Genomic DNA, 16,574 nt, shown 5'->3' with positions numbered 1-16,574 from the left:
AAAAGGCATCCTGCAAAACAAAACTTAAAGTGCGCTACTGGAACTGGGCACATTCCCTACACACATTAGTAGTATTCCAAAGATGCCATTTGTTTGTGAGTTTCTTCACATATTTCACAACCTAGACATTAAAAGGAGTAATGGGGCCAACAATCAGCAAACAAAACCCCAGAAGACCCTCTAGACATGTTAAATATTTATTAAGCTCTCTTGCTACAGAAGAGACAGAAAGAGAGCACAAAATAGAAAACAGAAGAAGAGAAGAACGTACATCTTAATTGTGTGGAGAGCTGACACTGCAGCCCTTGTGTGTGGAAGATGCTGAATAACCCTCGTGTCATAGCACTTAGCAGCAAGTGCTGCTTCACTAGCCAGATTTAGCATTTCAAGTTTAAGAGAGCTGGACAATGGAAGCTTTAAAAACAGAAAAGGTTAAGGAGCAGTAAGATATTTTTCTTCAATCTTTCATTTCTCCATCAGCACTCGATTTTTCCCCTGATGAGTTTTCAATATGAAAACGTGATGTGTGGAGAATCACACACGCACAAAAGTATTTTTCTCTTTAAAAAGTCCGTATCATTTTAATGGATCTATACAAGCCCCTCTTCTCCCAACATCCTAACACTACTGAATCAGAACAAATTTTGGTACTTGTATGTAAGAAGTAGGTTAAATACTAAAGTTAATCCCTTCAGAAAGAAACACATTTTTGTGCGGAAGTGACAGTGGCATTTTAAGTGCCAGCGGCATTATAAGTGCCAGCATTCAACAGGCTTAGTCTATCACTACCTCAAATAAGAAAACACCAGTTATGCTGGACGTTTATTCAGGGTTTTGACCAGCACACCTGATAATCCCATGCAGCAGCAAAAATGTTTGGTATTGAAGACGAGACAAGTTCTCTCAGGCTGTTTTTCTGCAACATTCATCGTGTAAATAAACAAGTAATTTTAAGTATTTAATTTACAGAGACTGGATAATTCCACTTGTTCCAAACTCTATTGTTTAAATCTTTGATGTTTAAAATAAAGATAATTGTTTCATTCAGTCCAAAAATCTTTAGACTCAGCCTTCCGAAAGAGCCCACAGTCCATTTTCAGAGATGTACTATACACGTACAAAGATCTGCACTTTTATTTTAGAAGTTGATAGCTTTGCCAAAAGATGCTGCTAGGTTTGCTTCCCTGAAGGCTTCTGACACTGTCTGTAGAGAGCAAACACAAAGAGGTACAGGTCATTAGCATTTACACGTGATTGTAGCATGTCTGTGTAACCCCAGTGCTCAACAGTCTGTTTACGAAAAACTTACTGGATGGGCATGGCAAACTCTGGCTACATCTTCACATGATGCCCCATATTCCATAGCAAGGGCAGCTTCATTAACCATTTCACCAGCACCCTGTAATTTAATGGTATTTGCAATTAGCACAAACCTTTATGCAGTTGTCCAGGTCCTCCGGAATCACTAACAGCTTGTAAATAAGCATCTTTTGCTAAAACCAGTTGTATTATAACTACCACTTCAGCTGTGTTCTAATACAAAACATAAGCACTTAATCTATTTGGTGACACTGCTGAAGCCTAGCATAAATCTAAATGTAGTTCTTAATGAGAGTGTTTTTTCTCTCATTACTGAGAGTTGTGCAAAACGTGGTTTTTTTTCCACCAGAAGACACTGGTCAGATAATACCCACATTCTTATCAAAACTACAGCATACATGATCACTGCTGAAGCCTCCCCAAAACTTCAACAGCCTCCTGGGAAGTTAAATAGATAACTAGATAAACAAAAGCATGCTACTACATCTGCACCTTCACTTTTATTAATGCAAGTTGTATTTACACGTATTTACTCAGAGAGCGCTTCTTTGAGGAGTTGCAAATAGTGAAATCCGTTACATTTTGAGCATTCAAATCCACAATGTAAGATTTTCCCCCAGCCCTTTTCCACTGAAGAAAATTAGTCTGTCTGACACCAATAAACCTAAGTTGTGCTTCCTTTAAATTATATTGATTTTTAAACAACTGTCATTGTGAGAAAAGATAACTAGCATAACATTTTATTATGTATTCCTATCAGAAAATATGAGAACCAGATTCAGAAACAAAAAGCCTACTGACTAGTCACCTAGTGTTGACAGTGTATCAATTCATAGGAATAAAATTTCCTTTCCAGGTAAACAGCAGTTTTCATGTTTCTCAAAGAAAGCTGTATACAAGATGCACGGAAGTGTTTCTGCATACACCTTCAGGATGAAGAAAGATTATTTGAAGCTAAGATAAACAAAACAGAGAGATGTTATGGTCTAACCCTGAATGCTGTAGGACAGCAGAAAATTACACTTTTCCAAAATAGAATTTTCTGATTTCTAATCTTTGCAAAGGGTTCTTAATCAGAGTTCCAGAAGTTACTGCCCCCAGATTTGGTGACTACTGCATAAGGTTACCAATTCCACTGAAGTCTGAAGTTCAGAGAGGTGGGGAAAAAAATAAAAAAAAAAAAGAACACACCAATGAAAAAACCACGGTGTGTTCAGCTCCCTCAACTTCAAGAACTTGAGTCAACAACTTCTGCTGTTCTCCTGAGTATTTGGCAATATTCATTTAAAAAAAAAACCAAAACAAACCAACAACTTGTCAGAGAAATCAATTAACCCTAGCAATTCTCAGAAAAAATTTTTAAAATGCTGGGTCTAAGACCAAAGTAATAGAAAATAGGGAGGAGGGCAGGACTGCAGAAGAGAACAGTAAATAAAAGCAACTATGGTAGACTCAAGTCTTCCTTCTTTTTACAAGCACTTCTAACTTGACAACTACTTTGCAACCGTGCAAGACAAATAACATACCCTTACCAGGCCAAGACAGCAGCACAATTTACAATACTTACCGCGCCCAAAATGTGAGCACCCAACATCCTGTCTGTTGATTTTTGACTGAGTATCTTCACCATGCCATCTGTGTCAGCATTTGTCTTTGCTCTACTGTTCGCAGCAAATGGGAATTTCCCAATTTTGTATTCTATACCCTACAAAACAGGTACGTGTTAGTGAGTTAATTACCAACAGGAACAACATAACCATAGAAACAATTTGATAAGTACAGGAACAGAATACAAAAAGAAAAGACACATAAGACATACAGAGCAATGCATAAGAACGACCACCAAAGGGGGCACAAGGGGAATATTAAAAAAGGTTAATTAGCAAATGAACAATATTAACTTAAAGAGAACTGTGATCCTCGAAAGAGCGGCATGCAGGAGGGAATCATTCAATTATACACCCTAAGCAGTGAATTCAGATGCAGAAATTCTCCTGGAAAAAGTAGCTAGATAAACTACTAGGCAATGAAACCACGTCCAGGGTGGAAAAACAGTTTTGTCTGAGAAGAAAACAAGCATTACCTCTTCCTTCAGCTGTTCTTCTGATTTGCCAACCCAGGCCACTTCAGGGTGAGTGTATATCACAGAGGGTACGCAGTTGTAGTCAATGTGAACTGCTCCCCCAGCCATGCCTTCTACGCAAAGAATGCCTTCATCCTCGGCTTTGTGGGCCAGCATGGGTCCAGCAACTACATCACCAATAGCATAGATGCTATCAGACCAATGAAACAGAACAAGACACTGTTTAAAAACATCCTACCACACCTAGGCTACCTTATATAACAGTCAGTTTAAAATACGTTACTGAAAACTCTAATCAAAACAGATTAAAATATTACGTTTCAAAAGAAATACAAAGTATAATGGAGCAGTTTCCACAGAATGACCACACTTCAAGAAGGACAAGTGACATCAAATATGCACAGTAACTTTTAAATTACAAGACTTCAACTGTTGACTAAAAAGCTTTAGTTCCTGAAATAAACAGAATTTTTGAGTTTCCCTTTCAGAAAAGAAAGCTATAGTCTACATTTTCTTTTTTTTTTTTTTTTAAAACTGCTTTAGTAGGTTAAACTTTTAAAAATAAGCGTTCTGCTTAAAAAAGTAAAACAATATTATTTAGTATTACTTACTTTGGAATTTTGGTTTGGAATCTGTTATTGACTGGGATTCTCCCCCTCTTATCAAGTTCAATTCCAATATCTTCAAGACCTAGATTTTTTGTAAAAGGCCGTCTACCGATGCAAACTAGAAGCACGTCACAAGTTATTACTTCTGCCTTGCCACCAGCAGCAGCTTCAACACTAACGAAAAACAAATAGCAAAAACACTAAGCTGTAAACTTTCAGTGTTGTGTTTCTCTACCTAGTAACTAATATAATCCAGATGGTGACCTACTGGCTGGATCTAGCATCCAAAACACTCACATTCAGCCTGCCCCACACTCCTTCCTTACAACAGTTGAAGAGTAGAAGACAGAGGAAGGGACAATAACTCTTACTGCATTTGCTAACAACTTTTAAACACAGAAATTCAGGATGTATATCCACTAGCAAGTAGCATGACCTGATACAGTCAAATCTCTACAGCAAAATAATTGGTGCTCAGTACTTGACACACAAACGATATATATTTTGGGGTGGGGCAGGGCCATGAATTCTAAGCAAGCTTTCTTCTGGCCCAAGAAGCAAACACCCGTTAGCAGCTGCCCAGCATCACATGCATCCCTCAAGCACATCTTTGTGTTTAATTGCACCCAGAACAAGCAAGAACCAAAGCATGGTAAGTGAGGAGAAACAGGAAATGTGTTTCAAAAGCATACTCCTGAAATAAAATGAAACTCTAAATGTAGAAACAGATTACATGAGAGATCCAATCAGCGTCAGTGTGGTATGTAAAGAAGCCTAAATCCAGGGCCTTTACAATAGTGGAGGACAAACTATCCCAACGTATGGCAATACAGCAAATACAAGTTGTCATATTAAGATTCCAGCGAAACAAAACCAACATTTAAGCTTACTTCTGTTAAGTAACATTAAGCATTTTCTTAAAACTCAAGCTACAGTTTATGTAACCATAGAGACTGCATAGAGAATACATTAACAAGAAGAACGGAAGCAGTGAATACATACAGACTTCTACAAAGCAAATTTACTTTATATGTTTCTATATTAGCTCTTCATTTGTAAATCTTCAAAGGGCTTGTGTGTGGCTATTAAGAGACACTCTGGGGTCGTTTCATTTACTTCTACTCGAAAGCAATCAAATCTCTGCCACACTTCTTTGACGACAAGGGGAGGTATGGACAAAATAACCCCTCCAGTAAGCAGCCAAGAATTAATGGTGTGAAAAAGACTGTGTGAACAATCCTGATATTTATGTTAATTATACCAGAAGCTAAGATCTTCTGTGAAAAAGAATGATTTAGAGTTCTGCTTTTATTACCGATCTCACTAAAACAACACTGGTTTTATACTAGCATATCTTCAATTCAACTGAATGGAACCTCTCCTGTATAAGCAATCTAGGACTCAATAAACCCAAAAGCATGAACTCTGTAAGTGATAATACAGGATAAAAATTAAATTTCCCTGAAGAATTAAGTTTCATCCTAAAGCCATTTTTCCTATTCAAAGAATAATATCAGACTATATTTTTAAATAGGCTTGAAGGATTGGGTGGAAGAATATATATGGCATTCCTTTAGTTTTATGTTAAACACTTACGCTACATCAATCTTTCCATCTGGTTTCTTGGTAGCACCAGTAACTTTGGTGTTCAGTTTAAACTTAAGTCCCTGTTTCTGAAGAATACGTTGGAAGTTTTTAGAGATCTCCATGTCAATTCCCATTCCACCAACATGGCCCATGAACTCAACAGCTGTCACATCTGCACCGAGGCGCTGCCAAACTGAACCCTGCAGACACAACAACACACATAAGTTTTTGAAAGGAAAGCTTCAGATTTCTTTACTGTAATGCTTATCACTTCCATTGTAAACTTTTCAAAAGCAGGACAACAGGTAAGAGAAAAATGATCAGCTTTTACAAACATAACAGTGTAGGATAAAACACACCCGCTACCCATCCTAGCCTTTCCACAAAAACTGGATTTATCACTGCTTGTTTGCACACCCAAAACTTCAGCGATTGAATTCACGGAAATAATCTTTTAAAGAAATACCTAACAAAACAATTAAGTATAAATTAGGTATATTTTATGCTATACAGAAAAATTCAAAATTAAAGAATCTAAGTGTAGCTCAGAAAATCCAAAGGAAATTGTTTGTGGTGTTCTAATACGACTACAAATTAAACCAAAACAATACCACGTTATGGAAATTTTATGCTATAAAATGGAACCACTGCTGCTTCTATACGTATTTATAACTATAACCACTATCATCAGCTTCACCAACAAACCCCATGTACACGCTATGTACCTCAAGTTACCCACATCCACCCAACACAGTATTTCACTTGTCTTGCTCTTTCCTGCTTAATGGCCAGCAGGCTAAGCAACCACTAAGCAGATGTGCAAATTTGCAAGCACTTGCAAGACCAGCAAATACACACTCTTCTTGAACCACGTAGGTATGAGGCAAAAGGACTCAGACCAAAATGAACTACAAAGTTTCAGCTCCTTTGGTTGTTAGACAGAACATGTACAACCATATCACATAAGAATTCATTGGGATTAACTGCTACACACAAGAATTTATCCTGGCTTAAAATGAGGTTCCCTTAAAAAAGAAAATTCTCTCATCTATACGTGGAGCAGGTACAAGCCTCAGTGAAGTTGACCCTCCCCCCCAAAAAACCCCTGTATGTTCCTTTGTCATTCCTCTGCTTAGCTAACCAGCTGCAGGAACACTGATCCTACAAACACTTATCCCAACTCTTCTGCTAGAAAAGGGAGCTAGCACACTATGAAGTCTGAACACATTCATTACAACTCACTCAACCAAACATCTGTTAAATCACAGCAACACAATTAAATATAACAAAAAAAGTAACACCCTGTTCCTTTATACATTAAAGGCCAAGTGGTTTAAATATCCTCTCACCAGTTCCACGCCAATGACTCCTGCACCAATGACAACCATCTTTTCAGGAACTTTTTTCAGTGACAGCGCACCAGTGGATGACACAATATTATCTTCATCAATCTAATGACAAAGAAATCCATGAAGGGAGGTTTACAATCTCTTTTTTACGTGATTTATAGAACACACAGAAGCTGAAGTGCAATCAGATGCAAAAAATTATTACACATTAAATTATGTGGATATTACACATTGAAAAACAGTACCATTAAGATTTCAAATACGTACAGTAATTCCAGGGAAGGGAGCAACTTCTGAGCCCGTGGCAATAAGTATGTTCTTTGTATTGATAACTTGTGTGCTGCCATCATCTTTGGTTGCAGTGACTTGGTTTTTGCCAGTTATTTTTCCAAACCCAGATACGTGTACAACCTTTAGTAATCACAACACAGTAAATTCAGATTCATATTACTTATCTAAGTTACACTGCATTTAATCTGAATGTCACAACGGCTTTAGAGAAGCTGCTAACATGTACCTCTGCATCACCATCTAGTACAAATCACAAAGTACTTGTATACTATTATTTTAAGTAGATTAAGAACGAAGGAACTGTTCATTAAAAAATTTCTTAGGAGAGAAGCAAATTCTGCCCTTGCCGAGCCAGTCACTCAAAATAATTTATGTGGCAAGAACGTGAAAATCTAAGAAGCAAGACACTGAGATCAGAAAAAAATCATGGTTGTACCTCAGTATATAATTCAAACTAACCTTGTTTTGTTTAAATAAATGAGCAATTCCACCTGTTAAGGCCTTCACTGCACCACTCTTCTGTTCCATCATCTTCTCCAGGTTCAAACGGATTCCTGTAACTAAGGTTAGAAAAAACCTTCTATCAAGCATTGCAGTGTTTTTATTTAAAAGAGCTAATCTAAACACAATTAAGAGCTCTGACACAGTAAGATGTGTTGAATGGCCCTACTGAACAGTAAAGGTTACATTCAACAACTGCTATGCTAAAAAGCAGTATTACACTTTTCAAATATTACTTATCTATCCACGATTCAGGGTTCACGGAGCAGACAAATGTCTCCCTAACCCTTCAATTAACAGATAAAGGATATTATTTATAAGTCTAAAAAGTTTTCTGACCAAAAATATATAGTAGTCAGATTTCAATGATTAAATTTGCTTGCTGATGGAAACCATTTACGTTAACAGGCAGTAACAAGTTGGTTTTCGCACTCACTTTCGATTCCTCTATTAGCAAAGTCTTTTCCATGGGCCAAGTGATACAGATGTGAGTTGTTCAGCAAGGCCTAAAACACACACACAGAAAGGTGAATTGGGACATACATTTGCAACTGAATTAATTACTTATATTATCAGGAAAAAAATAAACTCATGTTATTTGCAAAACATTCTTACTACTAAGAAAAAGTCTGACATGTACGTATTTAAAAAGGTGTATTTCAAAACACAGAAATTGTACACAGAAGCTCTTACTGAAGTGTTTTATAAAGCTGCATATTTAACATAAAAATAGAAACCAGTTAAATTCACACCTATCCTTTTTGTTCCTTTCACCAGAGAAACTGGGAATGGCTCCCTAAGGATTAAAAAAAAAAAGAACAGACTTTAAGTAGAGGAAAGAAGGATGATTTTGATTCACAGAATTTCCTTATTTCTCTCAGACAAGAGATTACTTGTCAACAAAAAGAGGATACAGACAAACTCAATGAGGCAAAGCTATACTGAAATCCCTGTTAAAATTTTAGCCCGTGTAGACATATGTGAGTTAAATTTTGTAGTTGAGGAGTTGTACTAAAGTTACTAAAACTGCACAGCTACTGGACCTGAAACTAGATGACTTAGAGCTAGCTCAGCTCACCAGACATTCAGAATTCAAAATTAAAGTTAGAATAGTTTTTGTAACAATGTTTATAAATCAGCAGCTTGAAATACAGAATGTCTAGAACTGTATTTTGATTAGAAATAGCAATACAGTTAGGAAGGGATCTTGGTAAAAAAATTATGTCTTTCACTATAGCCACCCCAAACATAAAATTATCAGTATCTTTTCAAAAAGGGCAACAGCGCAAGTCTGCGCAGACTGAAAGCAGGCACAGTAAAACATTCAAAGCACTTTTTGAAATACCTGCCTTATATACACACGCTTGAATTAAACTAATACTGTCAGAATAAGATAATTAACTTTTTATTACTAAGTCTTATCAACTCTCACTCTTTAAAATCAATTTGCCCATTTCACGTAACTGTCACAACCCTGAATCAGTAACATTCAACGTTACTGAAGACACAACCACCACTTAAGACTTCAGCAATCAAAAAAGAAAAAAAAAATAAATCCATGCCCAATGTACTATTTTGGGTGGCTTTTTGGAAAGAAATTCTCAAGTAGTTTGTTATTGCCTCAGTGTACGCAGCCTACATATCCACTTCTTATGAAACTGATTGCCATTCAAAAAAAATTCTGGATAGCATCCGAGTTTAGCCGTAGGTTCAGAAGTATCTTCTTAAGAACTTCAAAGGATTAAAAAAAAAAAAGGGGGACTCAAAAAGAAAAGTTAAATAGATTCTAGCAAAGTTCCAAACTTTTAAAGTAACACTGTGTTGATCTACACCTTCTTTTTTAGTTTTTCCTCAGTATATTAAGATGTTCTAAACTTCATTAGAACTATTAGTAAAATGTTTAGGAAAATTAATATATAATTTAAAAAACTTTGTATTTATACTGTATTTTCTCCTACCATGCTAATGGAACCTTTCCGAGCAAACAGATTAGAAAGAGCAAGAAAGGTAGGAGGGTTCTTGGTAGGAAAATTATGTCTGTTCCTACAGCCATTATAAACCTGGCATTACCAGTGTCTTCCTTCACCTGTTGGGTGCCAATGAGGCAGACTCATTATCACCCAGCTAGATAACGCAGATCAGACTAACAAGGCTATCTACCAATAGCACTGTTCTTACAAGGTCCTAGTTCTGAAATGACTTAAAACAGGACTGATAACATCAAATATTAGGTCCTTCTGAACATCTTCTTACTTATCCTTTCTTTCAGAGTGCATGCCTTGGACTCTCCCTTTTCTCTCCCCACCTGCACTATTCCCCACAAGCACTACCAGCCCCACGCTCCAGGCCATCTTTTGGGGCTGCTGAAAACACTATTTAAGCTTAGACTAGTATTTAAAGAGCTAATTAAGTAGGCTCATTCTACTGTCAATGGAGAGACACAGCTCTCTTCAGACCATGGTGTATCATCCAACCAAAACCAGAGTTCACGATTTTTCAGGGGTGCCCCTCTCCCCTAATTTAGATTCACTTTCTCTACCCCTAGTGACAGAGTTCAGCGTTCCTTTAACATAAGAACAACATCTTGGACAAAACTACAGGTTTACTTTGAACAAACTGCTAAGAGATGATCAAGAACTTCAGGTGGTAGACTATAAGAGATACAATCATCTGAAACAGTTAACATTGTAGCCAGTTACGGGTTACAACACCACTCAACAGCTCATCAGAGCAAGATGTATCTGCACCCCTGGTTTTCATTCTCTTCCACTCTTTCATTTGGGAAAGTCCATAAAACAGAGTTTGCAAACAAAACAATTCTATGGAGCAAATACGTCTTTAACGCTTTATGTTATTTATTTGGATCTTCAGCTTATCTGGACCGCAATTTCAATTTTTAAAGTACATCAATCTTGGAAAAAGATTTAAGGAGGAGTTTCTGAAGTGATACATATAGTATCTGTTGTTTTCAATGAAGTTAAGACAAACTACGTACACTTACCTTGGACGGAATACATCCAACATTCAAACAGGTTCCACCTAAAGTTTCATTTTTCTCTACACAGACAGTCTGAGGAAGAAGTGAGGAAAAAAAGAACTTATTAGCAATACTGTAACACCACTTCCATGTAGGGTATCTGACAAGTTAGAACGGATGACAAAGACCAGGCATTTACCTAATAACTCCTCCTCTAGAAGTGCCTCATTAATTTCATTCCTAGATTTATTTTGTGGCTCGCATTTACCCTCCCTCACTTTTTTCATAACTTAGAAACCACAAAATGGCTCTTTGCAACAAAATTCTCTACCAGAAGAGAGCCACATTACCCCATGCACCATTTATACTTTCATACAATTTTAAGTGCTGTTGTTCTGCTTCAAAAATCCAAAGGCACCTCAATTAAATACAACACTCAGTTCTGTGAAAGATAAAACAAAATAAAAAAATAAAAAACAAAACAACCTGCAAAAAGCAAAAAATGTAAATCATGCAAGAGATTGCTGAAAACAAGTAATTACAAGGAAACAACAGACAACTAAACCAATACACGTTACAATCACATGAAGAAATCTTTTCTTCAAAGAAAACAAAACAAAAGCCCCAAACCACAAATGTTTCCCTCTCTAAACGCACTACCTTGCAAGACCCTTTGCTATAAAGTTGCACCAAAATTGATAAAGAAGGAAAGAATAAAAATAAAGTAAAGCAAAGCCAAGCAAAAACAAAGTCAATACCAACAGTGACAGAAAACATTTCATCTCCTTTTCATCAACTTGCTAACACTGAAGTGTGCAAAGGAAAAAAAGCAACTCACAAAGTTTCAAGTAAAAACAGATCACCTTCGGGGGTGGGGGAGAGGGCAGCACCATAAACCTTTTTTATAGAAGCAAAAGAATTGTCATCTCCTTCTTTGCAAGGTGCACAAATGTTCAAAATAATAATTCCTTGGTTTATACTCTAACAGTTCCAACCTGCTGAGAATTGACTACCCAGGCGAAAGCCTTTCATCATTTCTTTAAATTGCCACCTTTGTGTTAAAGTAGAGGTGATGGTCACATGAAAAGCAGGATTTACCGTATCAAATCACAGAAACACACTAAGACATGCTGAACCTCCTTCTAAACTTCCTCCTGTCTTAAGCACATGAAAGCATGAAAAATGATCCATGGGCTTTAAAAGCTGCACTATGAATCAAACAGCACTAGACTGCTCCTACCTTTACCTGATAAGGAGGTTCTGCCTCATCCACTTTACATCAACTTCACCAACAAGGCCAAGCAAAGCTGTTGAAAAGTGAATGCCCAGACAACACTGTCGGCAATAACATGGGACACTGTGACAGTGATACAAGGACTTAATGCTTGTGTTAGCACATGTAGCACTGATGTTGAAGGTTAAAGTTCGGCAGTTCAGTAGAGCACAATCAGGTTCTTCCAGGAATGGTGGCACTATAGAATCTATCTTCTTGCCCGTCTCACAATAACACCTCAAAGACACTCCTCAAGGTCAGCACAAACATTCTTCATGTTTGTCCAGTGCTACAGGTGACACATACCAAGCACGTCTAAAAATTTTGCCCACTTTAACTAGCTGTAAAGCAATATAACAAAACTATTTTTTGCCATGATGAAACACAGGATCCAGGGCAGTTTTTAACCTCCTCATATATGTATCCTATTGTTAATCACAGATACAGAGGACAGCATTGCTCCAAGAAAAGCGGGCATGTAGCCATAAAAAAAGCTTTAAAATAAGCGAACATAAACTTACATGGCAGAAGGCCTCAACCTCAATTAAAACCCATAGCGCTGAGCACCTTTTTTCTCTGGTAGCTCAGTAACAACGTATATCTAAAAGCAAAAGTTTTTATTAAGACAAAAAAGACAACGCAAAAGCATGGGTAAAGACAACGCAAAAGCATGGGTAAAGACAACGCAAAAGCATGGGTAAAGACAACGCAAAAGCATGGGTAAAGACAACGCAAAAGCATGGGTAAAGACAACGCAAAAGCATGGGTAAAGACAACGCAAAAGCATGGGTAAAGACAACGCAAAAGCATGGGTAAAGACAACGCAAAAGCATGGGTAAAGACAACTCAATTATCTGCACTAAGTCACAGGCAGATGTAAAACTTCTTAATGGAATCTCAAACATTTATATTTTGGTAGTTGCACATTAGAAGGCTGGAAGATACCCAAAGAGACATCACAAACGCAGCTGTGGGAGTAATGAGCAATGAGGGACAGCATTCAACTACAGAAAAGTTCAGGTTGAAGGGACCTCCTCTGGAGACCATCTAGTCAAACCTCCTGCTCCAAACACAGTCAACACTGAAGATATATCAGGTGGCTCAGGGCCTTGTACAGCCAAGTTCTGAAAATATCCAACAGTGAACACTACACTCTACATGAACCTCCGTTCCAGCGTTTCACTGGAACTCCTCTTCAACAGGAATTCCTGTCCACCAGGCAGTCTGATCAACTCATTTTTGTCATGAAGTTCAGACATCATAATTTAGAAGCACTGGACTTATAAGCCAGCAGGAACATGCCCAAGACTGCTAGCTCCACCTTCTCAAATTTCAAAATAATTAAGAGAAGAATAATGCAGTGCCAAGAGAGTAAGCTGGCCTCATATTAAGGAGTGAAGGTAAAAAAATATATCCCGCTCAAGTTACACTTTGTATATTTATAAGTTTAGAAAATCTGAAACGCATTTTGCACGTGTAACTCTCACGATATTCAGTTAAATGACATGTCATTAGTACACATCAGATAAAAGTGGCCTCTTTCAAAAGGCATATAATGACAACAGACAGGACAACAGAGATGAACATAAATAAATGTAAATTAGATGCTATAGTATTTCTACAAACATATTTTCACCTCTAAAACTCTCACATAGCAACAGAATTCCTCTATTCACATTCAAATTCTACTCCCATCAGTTAAATATTGTTTTTTCCTCTTTTAAGGTCCCTCAGTCTGTTCTTCAGGATATTTTTTCAGTGGCCTTTCTGTCACACACTCAATATTTTTTTCCCCTTTTCTTTGTTGGGAGAAATATTCCTTCCTAGCTTTCTTTTCCCACTTTTTCCACAAGAGTACAAGCCCACCGCAATTACCACTTCCAATCAAAAGCAAACTGTCCTGAGCAGCTTTGCCAGTAGCCTAGAAGGGCTACAGACAGTAATACCTTCACATCTCCATTTCAACTTCTGTATAATCTGGGTAAGCAAGGTAAAGAAAGATTACTGACGTGGCAACAGGATGTCGTGCCCCAGATGCGACAGAAGAATTTCAGTTTTTCGGTATCACACAAACATCTTCCAAGCTCATCTGGATGAATATTCTGCTATCTGAGTGAGGTCTCATCTTACCTTAAATCCAAGCTGAGCTGCTTTGATAGCAGCAACATACCCTCCAGGACCAGAGCCAATAACTGTGACATCGGCATCAACTGAAACAGAGCATATTTGAGTCATTTTTGTTTCAGCAACCAACATTTTACTGAAGGAATAATAGTTTATCATTTATGAAATAATTCACGTTTGAAAATACATTTTTTTAAAAAATCAAAATGGCTATTAAAAATGATGCAACTTAATAAACTAGGTTTAGATAAGTAAGTTACATATCACGCCTAAGAGTAACTTTCTGGACAAAACGAAAAGTTGCGTGGAGGTATTCACTCTGCAATAAAACCAAGCAGTCTTAAGTTTTGCACGGAAAACAATGTACAATGAAATGAGGCAACTGAATTCTGTCTGACCCATCCATCCTGATATAAATCCTTTAAGACTTTAACCCAAGATGGCTGGATAACTTTTTTCCAACATAGTTTCTATTGATGTTTACTGCAAAAGATAAATGCTTACTGAATGCCATAAAATCAGTAGATCATAAAGGAGAAAATAAATATCTATGCAACCTCTATTGATTATGAACGCAGCAGAAGCTATGAACTTCGTACCTAAGTCATATCCCGTAACCACAACCTCCTCTGTAATATTAATTACCATCACTGTTGTTATGGTCTATAAAATTCAACTTCTATTTATAGCTTTAGCCTGATATCAAATAGGACAAATAAGCCACTATTTTTCATCTAAATCTCCATGCTGACATGGATTCCTCCATCACCTGGAAGACTGATTTCTGAGTTTGAAGCACTTGCTTTGGATTTTGAGGGTTTTTTTGGGTTGAATTTTTTTTTGTCCAGAGAAATTCTTCATAATTAATTACCTTGATCAGCATAGGTCCTTTGTGACACTGCACAAATTCCCTGGAGACCATGATGAATTCGATCAAAATGGCTTCTCTAGAAAGGGGAGAAAAAAAACCACCTTAATTTTAAAAGCTGAAGTCTACACTTGAAGAAAAAGAAGCATTCAACCACACACACACAGTCACCGGTTATCCAAACCAGGAACAACATGACTGAAGCGGGCACGGAGAGCATTGACTGGAACAGGAGGCAGAAGCCGCTCTGCTCCCTCAGCCGATCATTACACCTGCTTTCACATCAGCCTCGCCTAAGGCTGCCTCTAACTACACAAACTTCCAACACTTCACACCTGACTCTCAAACCACTTAATGACATAAATTAGACACCCATTTTATGAAGAGTCGTCTTGTTCCATAACCACCCCCTTCGGCCACTTCCCGCGAGCAGACAACATCTCAGAGGTGGTTCTGGAAGGCACGACTTCTTAATTGAAATGAGACGGCACAGTGGCTACAAGCATCTCACGGGCCGATCGCCCTGTAACTGGAGTAGAGGATGCTGCTGGAAGCACTTCCCAAACCCTCAACGCTGCCCAAAGGCGGGAACCGACCCTCTGACAGCCGCCGGTTTCCACAGCCGCAAAGGGGTCCGCCCCCGGCTCCGCCCGGCCGCTCCCTCCGGCGGGAGGCTCTGCGGGCCGGAACACCCCGCTCCGCTTTCGGGAGGGCCGACAGCCAACGACCTGCACGCCAGCAAGGACAAGACCCCGAGCACACCCCTCCCGGGGCGGCGTGAGGCCCGCCAGGGGCCAGGCCGCACCGCGGGCACCGCGTCCCCTCAGCCGAGCCGAGGCCGCGCCGAGGAGAGACTCCCCGTCGCGCAAACAGAGAAGGGAGGGAAGAACAGCCGAACCCCGCGGCCAGCCGCCGCGCCCCAGGGCGCCTGCTCCGGCTTCGGCTCCGCCCGCCCTCACGCCAGCTCCGGGCGAGGGGTGGGGGGGCGAGAAGAAAGCCCAGGCCCCAGCTCCCCGGCGCAGCGCGGCTCAGCTCCCGCCGCCTGCCCTCCTGCCCGTCCCCCGCCGGCGGCGTACCCGAGCGAGCGCACAGGAGACGCGTCCCCAGCGCTGCATGTTCACCGCTCCGGGCCCGCCGCCGGCCCGCGCCCCTCAGCCGCCGCTCCAAGGACTCCGCCGACCGCGCAGGCGCAACGGGCCGGGGCAGGCGGGGGCGCGGCGGCAGGAGGGGGCGCCGCCGCGCGACGGCGCCTCCTGGCGGAGGCGGGCGCACGCTACAGCGCCGAGAGCGGCGCGGGGGGCGCGGCCTGGAGGGGAGGGGCGGGACCATGCAAATGAGGGTCTTAAAGGGGCAGGGCGCTCCCAGAGCGGAGCCGCGCGGCAGCGGGTAGCGCTACCCGGCACGAAAATTAACGTGCAGGTCAGGCAAAGCAGCTCATAAACCCACACCTAAGGGATAAAAATAACATTTGTGAACAAACAGAGAAAGTCAAAATGTTTAATTTTTCAGAATGAAACCTCTTTCTTCCGACTGGACACAAGAGGAAAATGTTTCACACTGAGAACAATCAGCCATTGGAATAATCTCCCCAGG

General features: G+C 39.6%; 1 protein-coding gene across 1 annotated transcript; it reads right to left on the bottom strand.

Moving 5' to 3' along the window:
- Positions 1–181: 181 nt before the first annotated feature.
- Positions 182–16,235, bottom strand: DLD (dihydrolipoamide dehydrogenase). Its single transcript, XM_074582498.1, has 14 exons — positions 16,058–16,235; positions 14,985–15,060; positions 14,120–14,199; positions 10,741–10,809; positions 8,176–8,245; positions 7,698–7,798; positions 7,215–7,358; positions 6,948–7,049; positions 5,608–5,798; positions 4,015–4,185; positions 3,404–3,593; positions 2,888–3,025; positions 1,310–1,399; positions 182–1,204 (listed from the first exon to the last, which is right to left on the bottom strand). Exons 1-14 carry the CDS (start codon positions 16,094–16,096, stop codon positions 1,139–1,141), a joined length of 1,527 nt encoding a protein of 508 aa, XP_074438599.1. The 5' UTR covers positions 16,097–16,235; the 3' UTR covers positions 182–1,138.
- Between the last annotated feature and the right edge of the window lie 339 nt (positions 16,236–16,574).

The sequence above is a fragment of the Larus michahellis genome, chromosome 1 (genome assembly GCF_964199755.1).
Source record: "Larus michahellis chromosome 1, bLarMic1.1, whole genome shotgun sequence".
Taxonomy (NCBI): domain Eukaryota; kingdom Metazoa; phylum Chordata; class Aves; order Charadriiformes; family Laridae; genus Larus; species Larus michahellis.
Note: the sequence above shows the minus strand (reverse complement) of the source record. Positions and strands in the feature narration are given on the sequence as shown.